Raw genomic sequence first — 15,116 nt, 5'->3', positions numbered from 1 at the left:
GTTCCCACAGTCAGGGACAGTCCGGGTGCTAGAAGTTCCCAGAGAGAACTCGAGGGGCTGATGTCCTGGTGTCTGTGGGGCTTCCTGCGCGCCCACCCCCTTCCCCCTCCCCCCTCTCAGGTTCGACGGATCCTCCCGGAGGCGCAGGACAGTGATTTATAGTAAGTGTTTGGTGACAGCGGCATAACGTGACAGTCCGCTGCAACTGCCAGCCGGCTCCTGGGCGGGCCTACCCGCGGGGCCGACCCCACAGTGGAGTCCCCGGAGCCGCCGGGTAAAGCCCCCTCCCCCGCCCCGGTGCAGCCCCGCGTTCCCCGCGCCCGGCGCTGCCGGGGAAAAGTGGCACAACAGGAAAGCCTCGCCGAAGGCCCTTCCCAGTCGGCTTCCTCGCCATAAAAAGCCAGACTCCAGCCGAGGTCCTGACCCCTTCCAAATATACATTCCCTTGTCCGCGGCCCGCCACTCCCGCCCGGGCCTCGGGCTGTGCAGCTTCCTCCTAGGCCTGCCCGGGCCCATGCCTCCCCCGAAGCGGCGAGAGTCGGTGCAGCCCCAACTTCTATTGCGTGTCCCAGTTTGCCAACCAGCTTTGCTCGCGTGCCGTTGGCCCGGAGGCTGCAGCGCCAGTCCCTGCGTGCGCCGGAGCGCACTGGAGCGTTTGCGAGGCCAGGGCTGCTGACGGCGAGGGGATACTTTGATGAACACGGTGCTTCAGTCCCGCCCCAGCTCTCCACCGGAGCCGGAGGTTGGGGCGCGCTAAGCCGCGGCGCCTGGACAAGTGCGCGGGCCGGAGCCGCCCAGTCCTGCACCCAGGGGCTCGCGGCCGGCGCATGCGCACGCGCGGTGGCGGGTCTGCGGGCCCGAAGGCCCGGCCCCTCCCTCAAAACCCGAGCGGGGAAGCCCAGGGGCTGGGAGCCTCGCCCCGGGTCGCGGGAGCTGGGGGGCGGGGGACGCAGGCAAGCCAGGTCTTCCCACCTGCCGTCGGGGCTCTTCCCCGCAGCAGCAAAGGGGTCCCGGTGCCCGTGGCAGTGCACGCTCAAGCGGACACACTGGCTCCCAAATTCGGAGATCAAAGGGGCAGCCGAGAACTGGGCGTCCGCTGGGTGTGACCCCTGACCGTGGAGGAAGGGCGGGAGCCGGGAGTGGGCGGTGGGGCCTGGGGTCAGGCCGCGGTCGTCGGCTCCCAGCAGAGGCGCTCCAGCCGAGGAAGCGGGTGAGGGTGGGTGGCCTGCCCCTGCCGTAGTCATACCTGGGACGTTGAAATGGGCTTTGGGGATAGAGCTCACTCCCAGCGCCCCACAGGAGAAGCCCGCAGCGCAGACCTGGGCCGTGCAGACCCCTGGGCGGGCTCGAGGGCCGAGGATAGCAACACGGCTCGAGGTCCAGTCGCGAGTAACAACCCCGACGGCCCCTCGAAGATGTGCTCCCGGCACCGGGGGTGTGTGGGGGGAGGCCTCCGGCCTTGGGGCCGCTCGGCACGGGGCGGGGGCGCCTCCTCCAACTCCTGGAGATCAGGCCTAGACCCCGAGTGTTCTCAGGGACACTGTGGACGGCGGGCCAGTTCCTAGCACCGTGTCGTCCCCCATTGCCGCTGCTGCTTGTTAAAAGTGTTAGCGACCCGTGATGACAATCCACAACTTCTGGAGGGTGCGGGTGGCATGTACGGACGTGAAGATCTCTTTGTAAGGCACGTCCACGCACACACAGGGACACTCATTTTGTAAAACCTAGATGGGCGTTGCCCCCACCCCCCATGCCACCCGCGTACCAATCAAAGCTGCAAGTTGTAGAAAATACCTGGATGTGTGTGGGCTGCACCTTAGAACAGAATCCACCCGGTAGGCATTCCCAAATACAAATAAAGTGCGTAGGGTGCTTTGAGATTGGGGGGGGGGGTGTTAAAAAGTTACTTGTAAACAATACATTTCAGGTTGTTTTCAAGTCAATGTTTAAAGTGTTGCCTGCTCCAAGCTCTAACAACACATTAGTGTTATAATAACACTCCTTGCATCTGCCAGGAGCCCTCCAACGGGCTGCCAGCGGTTCCACGAGGTTCGTGGTGTTGGTGTTGGTGTAGGCGAAGGCGACTAAAAGGGGCGAAAAAGAACCCAAAGCCATGCCTGTAGGGTTTGCCAGCGCCGACCCGCCCCTCGCCAGCGCCCGAGGCCAAGCGGACCCCGCCTTCCTAAGGAGCCATCTTGCGCGCTGCACCAGCGGCCCAAGCCCTTTAGCACTCCCTTAAGGTCGCGCAGCCTGCCCGGCTGAGCCTGCGCCCCTAAACAGCTGCAGAGGTGCGACAGGTTGATTATGCTGGGCCTAGCTCGCTCGTAATTCCTTAAAGACAAAGGGCAGCGGAGAGAGCCCGCGACAGGGCCTGGCCTGCGGGTCAGACGGCCGCTGCGAGGCCCGGGTTCCACGCACCTCCTGCACAAACTCGGGCAAAACTGCTTTGCCATGGTATGTGAGTGTACTGAAGGTTTAACTTTCTCAGTTTTTCCTTCAAAAAAATCAAGGTGGAAGATGTTTTATAACATTTGAAACGAATAGCCAAAATTTGGCAGAGCAGGAAACAATAAGTTCACTGAAATTTAATTGAGATTTAAGATAGAAGAAACCTTGTAATAAGAATTGTCTTGAAGGACGCCCAAATGAAATTCTCTCATAGCACAGAAATAGATAAAAAAATGTCGAAGTAAATCCATTCTCCTTTTTTCCTTTTAAACACATACACCAGGAAGCCAAATGAACTCCCGCTCCTTGCATTACTCAGGGTGCAGGAGCAGTGAGAAGGTTGCAACCAAAAATACTTTAGTTTCCTTCAAACACGGATGCTGCCATCTATTTGGAGAAGTAGAATTCAACATCATGGCTCAATTGGAGTTTTATAAACCCCTGCCTAGAATCTCTTCTAAGTGTCCAAACAAGCAACATTGAATTAAACAGGGCCACGGCAAGCCTGCGGGCCCCTGGAATGGTCTCTCCTGGGTGTGGGAATGGAGGTTCCGGTGGTCAGAGGAGAGGGGGTGCCTGCCCATCAGGGTCAAGGCTAAAGGGAACGTGACTCTGTGAGATTTGTTGGAGGATGTGTGTGACAGTGGGTCTGGGAGTTGGGTTTGCAAGTGTTTGTGAGAATGTGTGACTGTGAGATGGCATGTTTGTGGAGTGTATGTGCACTTGTGAATGGATGTGCATGGATGTTTGTGTTCGAGCCGATGTGTGACACCGTGTGAGTATGTATCTGTGTGTGTGCCCACCATCTCGCCCAGGCTCGGAGGCCCGGCCTCCCAGCAACCATGTGTTTCCAATTAGCAGCATCCCGCCTGGGAGCCCAGAGAGGCGGGTCCTGGGGCAGCTTCTGAGGAGCGGGTGGGCTAGCTCAGGCCCCCCAGTTCTGCTCCGTCGAGGGCGAGGCCGCCCGGCCAGCATGCTTTCGCAGCGACTGGGCAGCCACACAAAGAGCCCTCTCTCCTGCGCCAGCCGTTGGAGACTCGGTCCTCCCCCAGATCATAAACCTGCCTGTGAAGACGTTCAGAAATAGTTTACCCGCACTCACACACACATGTGCAAAGGCTGGAATTCCATTTGCTGTAAAGTTTTATTTTATTTTGCTTGGAAGGGGAGTGAGGGGGAGAAGTGTCCTGACCTAATTTGTTCTAGGGCAAAATACTGTTAATTTCATGCAGAGTTATACACCTGTACACGAATCCCTGCTTGCTGCCTGCGGGTGTCCTGCACATTTGTGCGTCAGCCTACCTGTAGCTGTACACCATACACAGCTCAGCAGCACACACCTGTGGTCTCACCCAGGCCACCTACATGATGCACTCAACGAAACCAGATCTGAGCCTTAAACCTTTTTATTATAACTTCAGACTAACGCTGATGTTCAAGTGCATAAGCACAATGTCTGGCATGTATTAGGCACTTAACATAAATGGCTGAATGAATACATTAAGCTTAGATTTAAAAAGTGACCTAGTATTAATAAGAAGAGGGTGGAAATAAGCACTGTGTGAAAGATTCTAGACCACAAGGAAAGGCACAGGCTCAGAGACCTCTAGGTAACCCGGGGGCTTTGCCATGGAATGTTCCAACAGTATTTGCTTACCTTCAAGTTTCTTCTTCTGACCCCCTCTATTTCTCAAGACTTCTTTCCAGGTGGTGCGAGCCCTTGGGTTCTAATTATAGTCAGCAGAGCCCAGCCAGGGTGTGAATTCCTCCCTTCTGCGGGAACTAGGTTTCCAGAGTGACTTGTCACCAGGAGGGGAAAGAAATGTCCCAGGCGAAGACTAAGGAGGAGGCTCCCCAGAGCACCCCCGCCCCCTTAGCCTTGCAGGAGTCCTCCCACCAAGGGCTTTTTCTCAAAACAGGGCAAGGCCTGACCACAGCGATCTCATTCAAAGGCCTGGATTGTGGGGTTTTTGTTTGGGGACCCTTATAGCCGTGCTCATAACTTGGAGAAAACATCCACACCGACCCTGTAAATGCTAGTTCACAGAAAGACCATTTTTAATATGAAAAGAGAAAAACAATTTGAAGGCCCCACAATTTGTTGTCTAACAACATAATTTCAAGTAAAGTGAGTATGATTAAAACATCTTGATTTCACAAAGCCATTCAGAGGAGGCTTCGACAAAAGCGAAGCGGCCCAAACCCCGGAGGGTCACATCCCGGCTGCTACAAAACTCGGCGGGGCGGCCCGCTCCTGCGGCCGGGACAGCGCGGTGGCAGCAGGGGCCACAGGGACCCGCAGATTGGCACGCCCCTCCCCATCCCCACAGTGCGTCTGCACCGGCGACTCTGCGGGGATCGCAGCCGGAGGGCGGGCTGGCGGGCGGGCTCCGCGGCTGTGCTCAGGCATTGGGGTTTGTCCTCATGAGCTCCACGTCGGCGTGCACCATCTCCCTCACCAGCTCCTGCAACACAGGGGTGGGCGTGAGGGAGGAGCTTCTGCCACCCTCTCCTGGTGACACCCCACCCCGGGTGTCCGCCCCAGAGAGGCCTCCGCGTCCCTCATTCCAGCTCCCCTCACTTCTCCCGCACCCCGCCCTCCGGGCTTTGGGCATCGCAGGCGCCTCAGGCGCCCGACCCTGAGAGCTGCCGCCCTGCAGCCCGGGGCCCCGCAGCGGGCGGCGTGCGCCCTAAGAGATACTCACATCGAAAGCGACCCGGGGCTTCCAGTTCAGCTTCTGTTTCGCTTTGGTGCAGTCGCCCTGCAGAAAGTCCTAGGGAAGAAGAGGGGGAGACGAAGCAGGTGTGGGTCGGGGGGCAGCAGGTCCCGAGCCCCGGGAACCCCCACCGTTCCGCTCCCTCTGAGCGCACAAGGCTCCGGGGTTCCCTGCTGTCGGTCCCTGCTGCGCGCGTTCAGTTGCGGCTCTCGGCGCCGTAAATCACTAGGTCGCGGTTAAGAAGGTGCTGTGCGGGCCCGTGAGGACGGTGACAGCGATCCATCCCCAGCTCGTCCCAGCCACCTCCACCCCTCTTCTCCCCAACGAGTCCCTTGGACTCTTAATGCTTACTTTTTATTTTTTATTTTTTTTTACATTAAGTTGTCAGGGACACTACTGTGAGAACTGTTTCGAATTACTGCACTTCTCCGGCTAGGAGGGATGTGAGTAAATCACCAGGCGCCCCTCCCAGTTGCCCGTGCCCCGCGCGCTCAGCTCCCGCTGCAAGGCTGGCCGCGCCAAGCGCCCATCCTACCCACAGCCAGCAGCCCCGCGGGGAAGGGACTTGGGGTGTGGGGCGCGAGGTCCCAGGACTCGTGGACCCCTCTGTCTCGGTGGGAGCGTGCGACCCTCTTTCTAAGGCGCCATGGATGTATCTTCCTGGGCGGTGGCTTTGGGCTTTTTGTACCCACAGTAAAGTCAGTTCACATCGCCTCCCGCACACACACGCGTTCATAAAACGAAACTGGAGTTTCACGAAGCAATACTTAGCCTTAGCGTCCGGGAACTCTATAGACGGTCTATTCTATTCTACCCCTATTCTACTCGGTTTGATTCTGTTCCTAAGAAAATGCTGATCTCGACCCACTTGTCCTTCCACGATCCAGCACGGAGCTGCAGCCAGCAGCTCTGCGGGACCCCGCACTGCCCGCCAGTGTCCCCTCTGGGAGGGCGTTCCTTCTCCCGCTTTCCCCAGCTGCTCCACTCGAGGAAACGAGGGCATTTCATTTCCATCTACTTAAGAGGCGTCCTTGGAAGGAAGGCTGGCGAAAACAAAACCAGTGGAGAAGAAATTAATCCTGCTCTCAGCCCCTGCTCACCAATGTCTTTGTTACAGCTCTGTGAAGACTGATTTACCTGAAGATTGAGATGAGTTCAAGATGAATTACAAAATAGGAAACAAGGAAGAAAGGAAAGGAGGAAAGGAGAAAGAGGGGAAGGAAAGGAGGGAAGAAAGAAAAAAGACTTTGAGATACATAATTGTTAGAAGTGAGATAAATATTTAGCTTTTCCATACACAAATGTACTCATCAAATAACACATAAGATGTGATTCCTCGAAATAAAACAGAATGTGAAGGCAGTACGACAATAGCTGATGTTTGTAGGAGAGAAATACTCGATCATTCTATTTCAGCTACATACAAATTAAAGAACAGCCTAAAAGGAGTTTCATCGTGTGAAAGTAACAGACAGTCAAGCTGCCACTGAAAGCCTTTCCTGCTTATTTTCTTCAGACTTCCCTGAAACTTGGCAGGCGGGGGAATTTGTTCTAGATTCATGACGGGAAAGGTCGGGAGGGCAGGGGCGGGACTGCTTTGCCCTGGGTTTGGAGCTCACCTTCTCTGCTAAGCCTTCTAGAGTAGAGGCTGTCTGGATCCTACTGAACGTCTGCACCCGCGGGCTTGAAATAGGGCTGCAGCAGAGTACACGGCGACTCTCCCTCTCATTCTCATCATCCATCACGACTTTTTCAAACGCTTTGCACTTCGCAATACACTAAAGTACCAGTTTCCTCCCCAGAGTGTTAATAATACTAAAACAAGTTATTTCTGCTGGCCCTAAAAGTCCACATACAGATTCTTCAGGAAAAGTAGAATGCAAAAATTAGTAATTAGCAATTTAACATAGCGCTACAAGGAAACAGCAATATAAGCAGAAAAACAAAGTAATTTATTTTTCTTTCCCCTCCCTAAATAAACTTGTATATATTTCTACAGGCTTCTATTTTGCTATAAGCGTCACACAAAGATACTCTTTCTTTTTCCCCAGGGGAAGCTGTGCAATGTGGAGTCATGCAGCCCATCCCTCCCCTCTCTCAATCCTATAGCAGCTAGATGGTGTGGAGAAGCATGGTTATTGTTTAATCACATCACACTGGCTGTAAATCAACCAGCACGGCATAGGATGCAATTCATGGCTGTGAACTTACAGTTAGCAAAACCCTAAAACCCGGTTTGGCTTCAAATAATCTTGGTAGGCTTGGGAAATGGAGCTTTGTATTGTAATTATGTTTCCTGTAGTTTTCTACAAGGAGCTCATAATATAAAAACAACCAGGGAACTACCATTAAGGAAAAAGAAAAATGGTTTTCAAAGGCTTAGAAACAGACATTGCTACCATACATTGTAAAAGTATTTCATTGAAACCAGAGACGAACCCAGTTAAACTTCTCAATTTAGTTTTGAGCCTAGCTCCAATACTGCAGTCTAGCTGCTTCCTTTAACCTTCTGCCAAGGCTCTGTCTCCCTGAAATTTAATTAGACCAAGAGACCTTGGGAAGAAAGAGGATGAGGTCCCCTTAGAACAAAACATCGGCTCTCCATGCCAGCTGCTCCTAGACTGACATCTGGACTGGGCAGTAAGCTTATGTTCCAATCAACTTTTAAGGAAAGATGACGAGCATCCCAGCTTGTTTTACACTTAACTGTTCCTGAAGGAATTTCTTATTTCTTCCCACTGGTGTCATTTATAGAAAAGATACAGTCAGTGGTTCATTCTGCATGGTTCTAGGCACAGGACACACCTAAAGGGTGGCACGGGGAGGGCCTGTGTGGGAGAGTGCACGTAGCTCTAGAAGGAGAGCAAGGATGTGGATTCCTTTCTTTAAATAAGGCTTCCTGTGGGCTGAGAAGAAATCAGGTGGTGGATGCTGTGTTCATACAACGGGTCCGAACTGCCATGCTCAGATACAGAACTGTGAGGAGTGAGAGGGGAGTGTGGGCCCTGATACGTGTTCCTTTAATCTTTACCTCCCTCTTAAAGATTTTTGAACTTCCACAAATCTCCTCCGCTAGGGTATAATCAGCTCCTCAGGACAAGAGAGAAGAGTGAGCTTATCTGCTGCGCTCTTTTCTTCTTTTTTGACAGTTCAGTTCCTTCATTATACATGTGCTTACAGCCTTAGTATGACAAAAGCCGAATTAAAGTGATGATTTTACATACAGCTTCCAAAAAGGACTTCGTGCACTGGGTGGTCTGGAGCTTTTCTTGAAAAAAGAGAAAATAAAGCTTTGAGAAAAATGTAAAGTATTTCTATGTGAATATGACATTTCCTGAACTCTGGCTTCTGGTGTCTTCACTGTTTTCATTGCTATTCCTTAGGTGAACTATACGGTTTCAATATGTAATTTATAATTGTCAAATTCAATTAGGTTTCACTGAGCATTTTACAGCAGCAAAACAGCAGGAGTAATGTCTGGGTCCACATGGCCCTTCAGATTTCTGACTCACGGACCGTGTGCATTCATTTGACCTTCGGGAGCTGTCCTTTAGCTGTGCCATCCACACGTACTTCTACGGAGTTGCAAACAGCAGCATGGAGGAGGGCACGTTTGGCTGCAGCCATTTTTTAGGCTTTCCTGGCTTATGCTCTTGTTAAAGTGAACTGATAAAAAGCCAGACCAAATGCTGGAAAAGTCATTAAGCCCATTTCTGAGCCCACAGTAGTTAACGCAAAGTCCAGAAAAGGAGAGACCACAGTGTGCCATTATCTTCTACCCTAACTACAGGTCCCTTTCCTCAGATCTCTTCCATCTAGATAACAACGCAGCTTTAAAATCACACTGGTTAGTTTTCATTCCTTCCCCGGATGTTATTTTGATCATTCTTTAACACATTCATTCCCTTTGATACTCCCACCTCCATACCACTTTCTCTAAAACCACTGTGGGGAATGCTATTAAACAGATCGTATCACATAGGATGATTTTTTGAAGTTCACAGTCTCATTTCATTTTCTCCCCTTTTCACTGAGTTTGCTTTGGGAAAACTTTAATATTTAGTTCAAACTAGATGTCGGACGCTGCATTTCCTCAACAGGTCTGCTTATAAGACTTGCAAAGAACATGTTTAGGTGGAGAAATATTTTAAGAGTATGAGATCTTTTGGCAGACTATTGTTAAATTTCTAATGTACCTCTTGGAAGAAATTGACTCTTGAGTGCTATAAATAGGAGAAGATGTATGGACAGGGATGTTAATAAGGAAAGCCGAGACTGATGAAAGCCTTGGCGAAATGTCTTCAGGAATTTAAGATACAGAGCTGTGAGTGGCACTTAATATTCTTTTTTTCCCCCTTCTACTTTTCTTAGAAAAGCAAAATTGAGGAATAGCTTAGGTTCCAAGGGAATAAAAGAATGCCAATGAATTTGGTTCTTGATCCAACTTTCTGCCAGTGTAGAGTGAATAGGAAAGCTGGACTCTGGGGGTAATGTTTCTTTTTCAGAAAGACAGAGCTGCTAAACAACAACAAAAAGCCTCAGGAAAAAGCTCTCAAGCCGCACAGAGTATCCTAGTCAAGATTCCAGATAGTTGAGAATAAGACTGGGAAATAACAAAAAATGAATTCTGAAAGCTCCCCCAGAAAATCTGCAATATATGATATCTCTTCCTGGGTGTAGCTTGAAGCCTTCCACGCTCACGAATTTATCCTTTGGTTTAACCCTTCCCAAAGAGGGAGCGAATGTCCGGGCAGCAAGAAATGCTGTGCTGTTAACAGCGGTAATGAACATTCCCCCCTGTTCCCTTACTGCTGTCTATCCACACAAACTGAAGTGGACGTCAGACCTCTCCTTTAACGACAGGGGCGATAAGAGAGGAGAAGAAAACAGCAGGCAGTCCTGTCTGCTCAGGAAGCGGACTCGGTGGGACTGTCCATCAACAGAGGCTAACGGAATGCCGGCAGAGCTCAAACAATGCTCAGGCAGCCTCAGGGAAATGGAGTCAGTCAGCACTGGCCTGCGGAGGGTGCAGGCAGTGGAGAGGAAGTGGCAGAGGGAGCAGAACAGCTCGAGCAGGCCCTGCACCATGGCCTCGTCCGTGGCCACCCTTATGGAGGCCGCTGTGTGGCAATCAGCAATGGTGTAGACTTAGAATAACCACCACGGGGCACTCCCACCGTCACCACTGTCACCTCTGCTGGGAGCCTCCTTAGATGACTCAGGATGTGCGGTCCAGTCCTCCTGGATGGTGCCTAATGGGCACTTTAAAATCCTCTGAGCACCCCTCTTGCTGATCCCACTTTTCTGATGGGATCGCAGTTGGTAGATTTTGTCATTTGGGATCAGCAGCTGTTAAGCACTACTAAACAAATGGAAAGAAATGCATCCATCCATATGCATGCCCCAGATACCAGCGGCAAAGTCCGGCTAGCACAGTAGAGCTTTCGTGGAAAGTAAATGAGAACACGGCCTTCATTATGTGCCTGCTTGTCAATAAAGCATAGGGTGTAAAAAAAATTACAGGTGTTCACTTCACGAAAGGAGAACTTAATGGCATGTGTAGTGCAACCTATATATAAATGGATCATTTTCATTTATATTTAAAAAAATATGGTTGACATAGTTGACATAAAACAAGAACTGTAGCTAGGCAAAAAAGGGCTCTATAAGCTACACAGACAACATAATTATTTAGGAGAAATACAGGATTTAAGCAAGTTAACTTCCTTTTAAACAAAGTTTTAAAAAATATTCTGGAGAAAGACCTTTCTAGCAGACATGCTTGAGATGTGTGGAGATGAGTGCGTCAGTCCTCTTTCCTCCGTGGGATGAACCGCATGTGGTCTATGCGGTTTATGCCACCCCAAAGCTTGTTCCTTTTCCCAGACCAGGTGGTTGCCCTGGCCGCGTCCCCCTGCCCATTGGCTGCCTGGCCTTTGACTGGGACAGAGGAGCACGCCCCCCACCTCCTGAGTGGGGCCCAGCCCAGGAACATGCCCGCTCTCTGCCCTGTCCAGCCCTGTGCAACTTTGAGGCCTTCCCTGTTCAGCCAGGCAGCAGTCTGAGCCAGCTGAAGAGGAAAGCACTTCTCAGAAGCTGCGCTGGGAAGCTTCTGGGGAGCTGCCTACTCACAGGTAGGTGTCTAACAGGTTTCTTTAAACGAAATAACCATATAAGACTTTGGGGATGTCATCTTGCATCATACATATTTACAAGGTGCTGTGTCTGTCTGTACATGTTCTACATCTATAATTGCAATCGTGGAATTAATTTTTTGTTAGCTTTATTTCTTGATCCCGGGTGCTTACAGTAGCATCAACCTGGGGAAAGCTAGATTAATTACTGTAACTAAAGTCCTCTTAGTTCCGGTTACTTCACTGATCTCCACTCTGACTAGCTGAGATGGGGAGTGGCTGACTCACAGCTGCAATGCAGGGGCCATTTAATGAAAAGGAGATAAGATTGTTAGTGACTTCAGCATTCCAGGCTTCAAAGCCAGCACCATCTTGGTTGGAAATTACTGGTTACTGTTAATAACTGGATCTAGGGTGTAAAGATTTATCCATGCTGGAACGAGGTGGCAGAACCCTGAGGACAGGAGATAAAGCACCTTTGACTGGACCGATTAGCGACTCTTGTGACATTGCTGGCAAGTGGCACCCTGGATACAAGAGGCCGCTGCACTCTTGCCACTTAGGACTTTCTACCCTCAAAGCGCTTTATAGACATCAGCTAATTAAACCACAAAACAATCACATCCAAAATGCAACTTAGGAGATTTTGTATCTGTCGCAGGTGGCCTCTTTCCTAGAGATGAAAGTTCTGTCAAAAGCAAAGTATCTCGGAGGTAAAAGCTAAAGTAATTGTCATCTGGCTTATCTTTACCCTGCACCTTCTCATCTAGGAATGCCTACCTAGGCCACAGGGTATCCTGAGTTGCATAAGAGGAAGGTAATTTTCCTTAAGCTTGTTTCCTTCTAGTTTGTTAGGAAATCTACCCACCTCTTAGAAATGCCCCAATACCACCACCACCACTGCTTTGGACATTAGTACTACACAGTACAATATAGATGGGATTTTTTTCCTTTGTGGTTTTTCTCAATGTATACAGTATATTAAGTCCTCCAATTCAACACACCTCACTTCAATAATCCATCTCCCTCCCTCCCTCCCTCCCTCCCTTCCTTCCTCCCCTTCCTCCTTCTCCCCAATCCAAATATAAGTAACATAATAGGGTCATTCAAACAGGGTCTTTCAAACATATACCCATAGGTTCCTCCAAATATTCATTCCCTCAGCCACTTCTTAAGAAACTCAAGGCCTAGTCAAACACCTGACCACATCCAGATTCTTGCTTTCTGGCCATTCCTCTGGGGACTTTCATATTGGAGAACAGATGAAGACAATTACTATGATATTTGTTAGCAAGTTTTTGGAGAGGTATGGAGAGGAGATGAGCATGATGACGACTCTTTAGGTTTACCGTAATTCTGTTATCACCCATTTGGCCACCCATCATCACAGGAAGGCTAACGGGCTTTTGTCAGGTGTCTATACTACATGGTCACCTGGCACTTCTTCTTTATATCTTCATGAGAGGAACACAGTCCTATACTGAAATGCATCTGCAGAGGTATTTCAGCCAAGTACTTGAGAATGTCACAAAGTCATTTAGTGGTCAGGTTCTGCTGATTCCTAGTCCAGCAGTCGCAACACTCAATAGGACAAAACCCTCCATCGTATGTGTTGTAAGCAATACACTTCACACGCATTAATTTGAGTGGCAAAGAGGTCTCCAAGTAATAGATGGTATCAACACACAGAAATATCAACTTAATGCTGGATGGAAACTGACACAGGAGTCCATATTGTATGATTTGCTGTATGTGAGGTCCTAGAACAGGCATCCATGGTTATAGAAACGAGACTGGAGGACGGGGGAGGAGTACTGACTGGGAAGGTTCACCAAGGAATTTTCTGGAGTGATGAAATGCTCCTTATATGAATAGGAGTGTTGGTTACACGAGTGCATGCATTTGTCAGAACTGATCAAACTGCAGTTCAACATTTGTGCATTTCACAGTATATAGATTTTATCTCAAAACAAAAATTTGATCAGGTGTGATAGCTCATGCCTGTAATCCCAGTGCTTTGAAAGGCTGGGGCAGGAGGATTGCTTGAGGCCAGAAGTTTGAGACCAGCCATGGTCTGGGCAACATGGCAAGACCCTGTCTCTACAAAATAATTTTAAAAATTAGCTGGGTGTAGTGGCACTTGCCTGTGGTTCCAGCTACTTGGGAGGCTGAGGTTGGAGGATTGCTTGAGCCAAGCCGTTTAAAGCTGCACTGAGCTATGATTGAACCACTGTGCTCTAGCCTGGGTGACAGAATGAGACCTTGCCTCTAAAAGAAAAAAAATTCTTAGACACAACCAACATGGAGACATTGCTGGAGAGACCTGGAATCATAAAGTGGCTCAACCACTTAACTCTTTCTTAATACCTCTGAGATTCAGGTTTTAAATCTGTAAAATGGGGACAGCAATGCTTGCAAAGTTGTGTGAGAATTCAAAATTGCACAGGAAAAGCAGCTAGAACTATTTCTAATTCATCCTATACAGGCTTTCTATCAAGGCTATTATTTATCACTAAAATGTAGGAAAAATGATTCTTTTAATTTCTTGTAGTAACATCATGGATGAAGATATAATATTTTTAGGTGGGCTGTTTTAGTTTTTCTTTGATACTTACATGCAATTTTACCCTGCACCCCAACCTTTCCTCTAGTTTTAGATAATCATTTTCTGAACAGCTGTAACAGAATGCAGAAGATTTTGTACTCTGCTGTCCCTCAATTTCTGCAGACATTTCACAGGCTCTTGCTTGCTTGTTGCCACATATTTACTGCTTTAGGCCTTGGGGAAGCAAACATGGACCAGAGAAGGCTGTGGCTGTCGTGAAGTCCGTGTTCTAGCACAAGAGTATGCAGAGACGCGAGTTTCGGCCGATGGGAGCGTGAGGGAGCGAGTGCAGAGGGGGCTGGCTTGTTGGAGGGTGGGAGGGCACTCTACTGGCTGGGCGGGGAAGGCCTTCCTCGGAGGTGACTGGATCAGAGATCTGCACAATGTGCAGGGGCCGGTCACAGAAAGATCTGGGGTGTAAGGGTCTCTTGGGGACACTGCAGGTAAAAAGGCCTTAAGGGAACCTGGAGAGAAGGCTGCTGTGACTGGGCATGGAGAGAGGGGAGGGGAACCCATGACCACTAGGCTGGGAGGGACACAGAGGCAGGCGCTGTTGGCCTCCCTGGTGGTTTCTGCCATGGAGCCCAGGCCCTTCCCAGCAAAGCCACATGGTTGCGAGGCTCTGCTGTGCAGTCACAGTGACTGTGCCTTGGAGCACCTACACAGCCTGTAGGCTGTGGCTGGAGGTTGGAAAGCTGGCTTCCACTTCCTACTTCAACTTGATGGAGTTTACAAGTCTGACTTTCTGGTGCCAATTTTTGAAAGTATGGAACTGACTATAACTGACATTAGGTGTAAGTATTTTTAAGAAGGTGCATGAGTCGTCCTTGCCCTGCATGGCCCAACTCCCTCCTCCCCTGGAAAATCTGCCACTCTTTGATGTGCTTGGGCCACCTAACCTAAAAGCACCTGGCGACTCAGGTGCAGGCCACTGCAGCAGAGAGTCAGGACTGCACCCAGCTGGCCCTGAAAGACGTGGAGACTAGGGGTCACCAGAGGCCAGAGGCAGTAACCTGGCAATGCTACTCCAGCACCTGCTAGGGTGTGCTGTGAAAGGGCTGCCCCTCTTCTGGCCAAATGATGACACACTCAGCCTCTGAGGCCGACTGAGATGCTGCTGCCCCCTTCATTTCTTCCTGCCTGCAGTGAAGCTGTGGCCCTGAGCTCTCCTTGCTGGTTAAGGGCCTTCTCCTTTCCCAGTAGCTCTCAGGA

General features: G+C 50.1%; 1 protein-coding gene across 4 annotated transcripts in view; it reads right to left on the bottom strand.

Annotated features, from left to right (window-relative positions):
- Positions 1–4,482: 4,482 nt before the first annotated feature.
- The window catches only part of GMDS (GDP-mannose 4,6-dehydratase), a 629,179-nt gene continuing 618,545 nt past the window's right edge, over positions 4,483–15,116 (bottom strand). For all 4 annotated transcript variants that reach the window (NM_001266789.1, XM_077998638.1, XM_077998636.1 and 1 more), the window contains 2 exon segments: positions 4,483–4,913; positions 5,154–5,222. In NM_001266789.1, the coding sequence (NP_001253718.1) occupies positions 4,851–4,913; positions 5,154–5,222 (132 nt within the window). In that variant the 3' untranslated portion in view covers positions 4,483–4,850.

This window comes from Macaca mulatta, chromosome 4 (assembly GCF_049350105.2).
Source record: "Macaca mulatta isolate MMU2019108-1 chromosome 4, T2T-MMU8v2.0, whole genome shotgun sequence".
NCBI classification, from domain to species: domain Eukaryota; kingdom Metazoa; phylum Chordata; class Mammalia; order Primates; family Cercopithecidae; genus Macaca; species Macaca mulatta.
Note: the sequence above shows the minus strand (reverse complement) of the source record. Positions and strands in the feature narration are given on the sequence as shown.